This window comes from Apis dorsata, unplaced genomic scaffold (genome assembly GCF_000469605.1).
Source record: "Apis dorsata unplaced genomic scaffold, Apis dorsata 1.3 scaffold_667, whole genome shotgun sequence".
NCBI classification, from domain to species: Eukaryota; Metazoa; Arthropoda; class Insecta; order Hymenoptera; family Apidae; genus Apis; species Apis dorsata.
In genome coordinates this window covers 500539-502695 of record NW_006263852.1, presented here as the reverse complement: position 1 = coordinate 502695, position 2157 = coordinate 500539, and the positions used below count along the sequence as shown (strand labels likewise).

At 42.3% G+C, this 2157-nt stretch overlaps 1 protein-coding gene across 1 annotated transcript in view; it reads right to left on the bottom strand.

Annotated features, from left to right (window-relative positions):
* Positions 1-1131: 1131 nt before the first annotated feature.
* Positions 1132-2157, bottom strand: part of LOC102675109 (DNA-binding protein D-ETS-4) — a 66800-nt gene continuing 65774 nt past the window's right edge. Inside the window, exon 7 of the mRNA XM_006622160.2 lies at positions 1132-2157. Within this exon, the coding sequence (XP_006622223.1) occupies positions 1884-2157 (274 nt within the window). The 3' untranslated portion in view covers positions 1132-1883.

The window sequence follows — 2157 nt, the reverse complement described above, 5'->3', positions numbered from 1 at the left end:
GCAACGAATAGTTCCGCGCGCTAGATCGTCCATCTATCGTGGATCCGTCGATCGGATGCAGCTCGAGGCTTTGGCGACCGGCGCTGGTAAGCAATCGTGAGAACAGAGAGGAAAGAGTAGTTTCTTCCCTTTTCTCCAACGAAATCTCCGCTGACTCGCTTCTTCCTCGTTGTTATTCCGTCCTCGAACAACAATAACGTCGGTACCATAACGTTTGCACGCTCGAAACTCGCAGGACGTACCTCCAAACGAGATCTCGAGCGCGTCGATCGTTCCATCTTTCGATCGTCGCTTCGAAAAGAGAAAAAACAAAAAATATATATATATATATATATACATATAAATGTATACATATATATATATATATACACATCGCGTGTAAACGTAATGACACGTTCACGTGCATCGATAACGCGCTGATGACAGTACAACGGTATATAATACCGATTTAATACCGACACTAGCACGTTAAAACGCTTTATAACATTACGGTTAGTGGATCGTTAACAACATTGCAGTAATATTACTGATATCATGGGGAAATATAGTAATAATACTAACAGCATTATCGTACTCATATCGTTATCATTACGTTAGTAGAATATTAAGTGTTAGTACGTGCCATAATATACTTTATGGTGGTGGTGGTTAACTGGTGTCTATACGTTGACGCACGATTATTTTCCATTAAAAAAAAAAAAAGAAGAGAAAAATCAATCTTCGTGTGTAAAAAAAAAAAAAAAGAAGAAGAAACTCTCTAAGTAGAGAATTGAGAAAAACGAAATAAAGCGTGACGATCGAAAGACGCAAAAATCGGGCAAACGTTCCAACATATGCAATGATAATCGGGGATGAATCGTGGATTACGAAACGTGGAGGAGTCACTTAATTTTTACCGGGTAATCGTTTATGTTACAACAACAAGAAATAGTTTATCGGGATAGAAATTAGTGAAAAAAAAGGCGTGTAAAAGATGGGGGAGAGGGAAGAAAATTGGGAGAGGAAGGAAGGAGGGGATTCGCCCAAAACGGGCGTACTTAGTGGTACCCACCTGTGTCGCGATTATGTATTATCCTTTCATGAGATAATACAGTGGACACGTGGTGGATCGTTATTTTTTTTTCTTTTTTCTTTTTTTTTTTTTTTTTTTTTTTATCTTCTGACCTCCATACGGATTCTTTGCGTTTTTTTTGTTTTTTTTTTTCCATTTTTCGCCTCTCTTCGATATCATCAATCAGCCACACAACGAAGGGGCACGCAACAACACGCAACACAGAAGAGTGGGACAGGCAAGCACACTAGCCCGTATTCTCTGACGAGTTCTCTGTGCGAGAAAAAAAAAAAAAAAAAAAAAGATTGCACGCAGAAAGAGTCGGAAGCCCTTCGTCGCAACTCCTTTTCGAAAACGAGCACCAGCCTCAAGGTGATCAACCTGGACGACCTTGAATCTGGGAGGAAAAAGTGTTAACCCTTTGCACTCGATGCTCGATAAACCACCCAGCGATCGAGGCGATACAACGGTTTACGACAATCTTATCACCGACCTGCGTACCTCGCGACTAGCGCACGATCTTCGATCGTGTATCACGAATCACGAGAGAATCACGACGAGCATTTAAAAAAAAAAAAAAAAAAGAAAAGATATACGCAATATCGGCGAGGACATCCATCGATGTTACCTCGAACGCGGTTCGCAATAAATAATCGAATAATATAAATCACACGATCGAAAGAGACTCGATTTCCGCTCGATTTTATGCTTTTCATCGTCGATAAATATTTCTTTCTTTCTTTCTTTCTTTCTTTTTTTTTTTCTCCTCCCCAGAGGTAACACCTTCGACATCCTTCGCACGAGAGCAAAGGCTTAACGGGACCCGGATAATTTACAGGCAGTAAGGATGGCAGAACTGATAGNCCAGCCTCTGGCTACGCTCCGTCTTCTTCATGATCCCTTTCTTGTAATATTGCCTGATGCTACGGCTCAGCTTGTCGTAGTTCATGGCCGGCCGATTCTTTCGTTTGCCCCACAGCCTGGCCACGCGGACCGAGTCCTCGATCTTGAACACACCCTTGCCACGGTCCAGCCAGCGTATACAGGAACCGTGGACGCCCGGACTCTGGAGCAATTCCTTCAGGAACTGCCAGAGGTGGATGTGC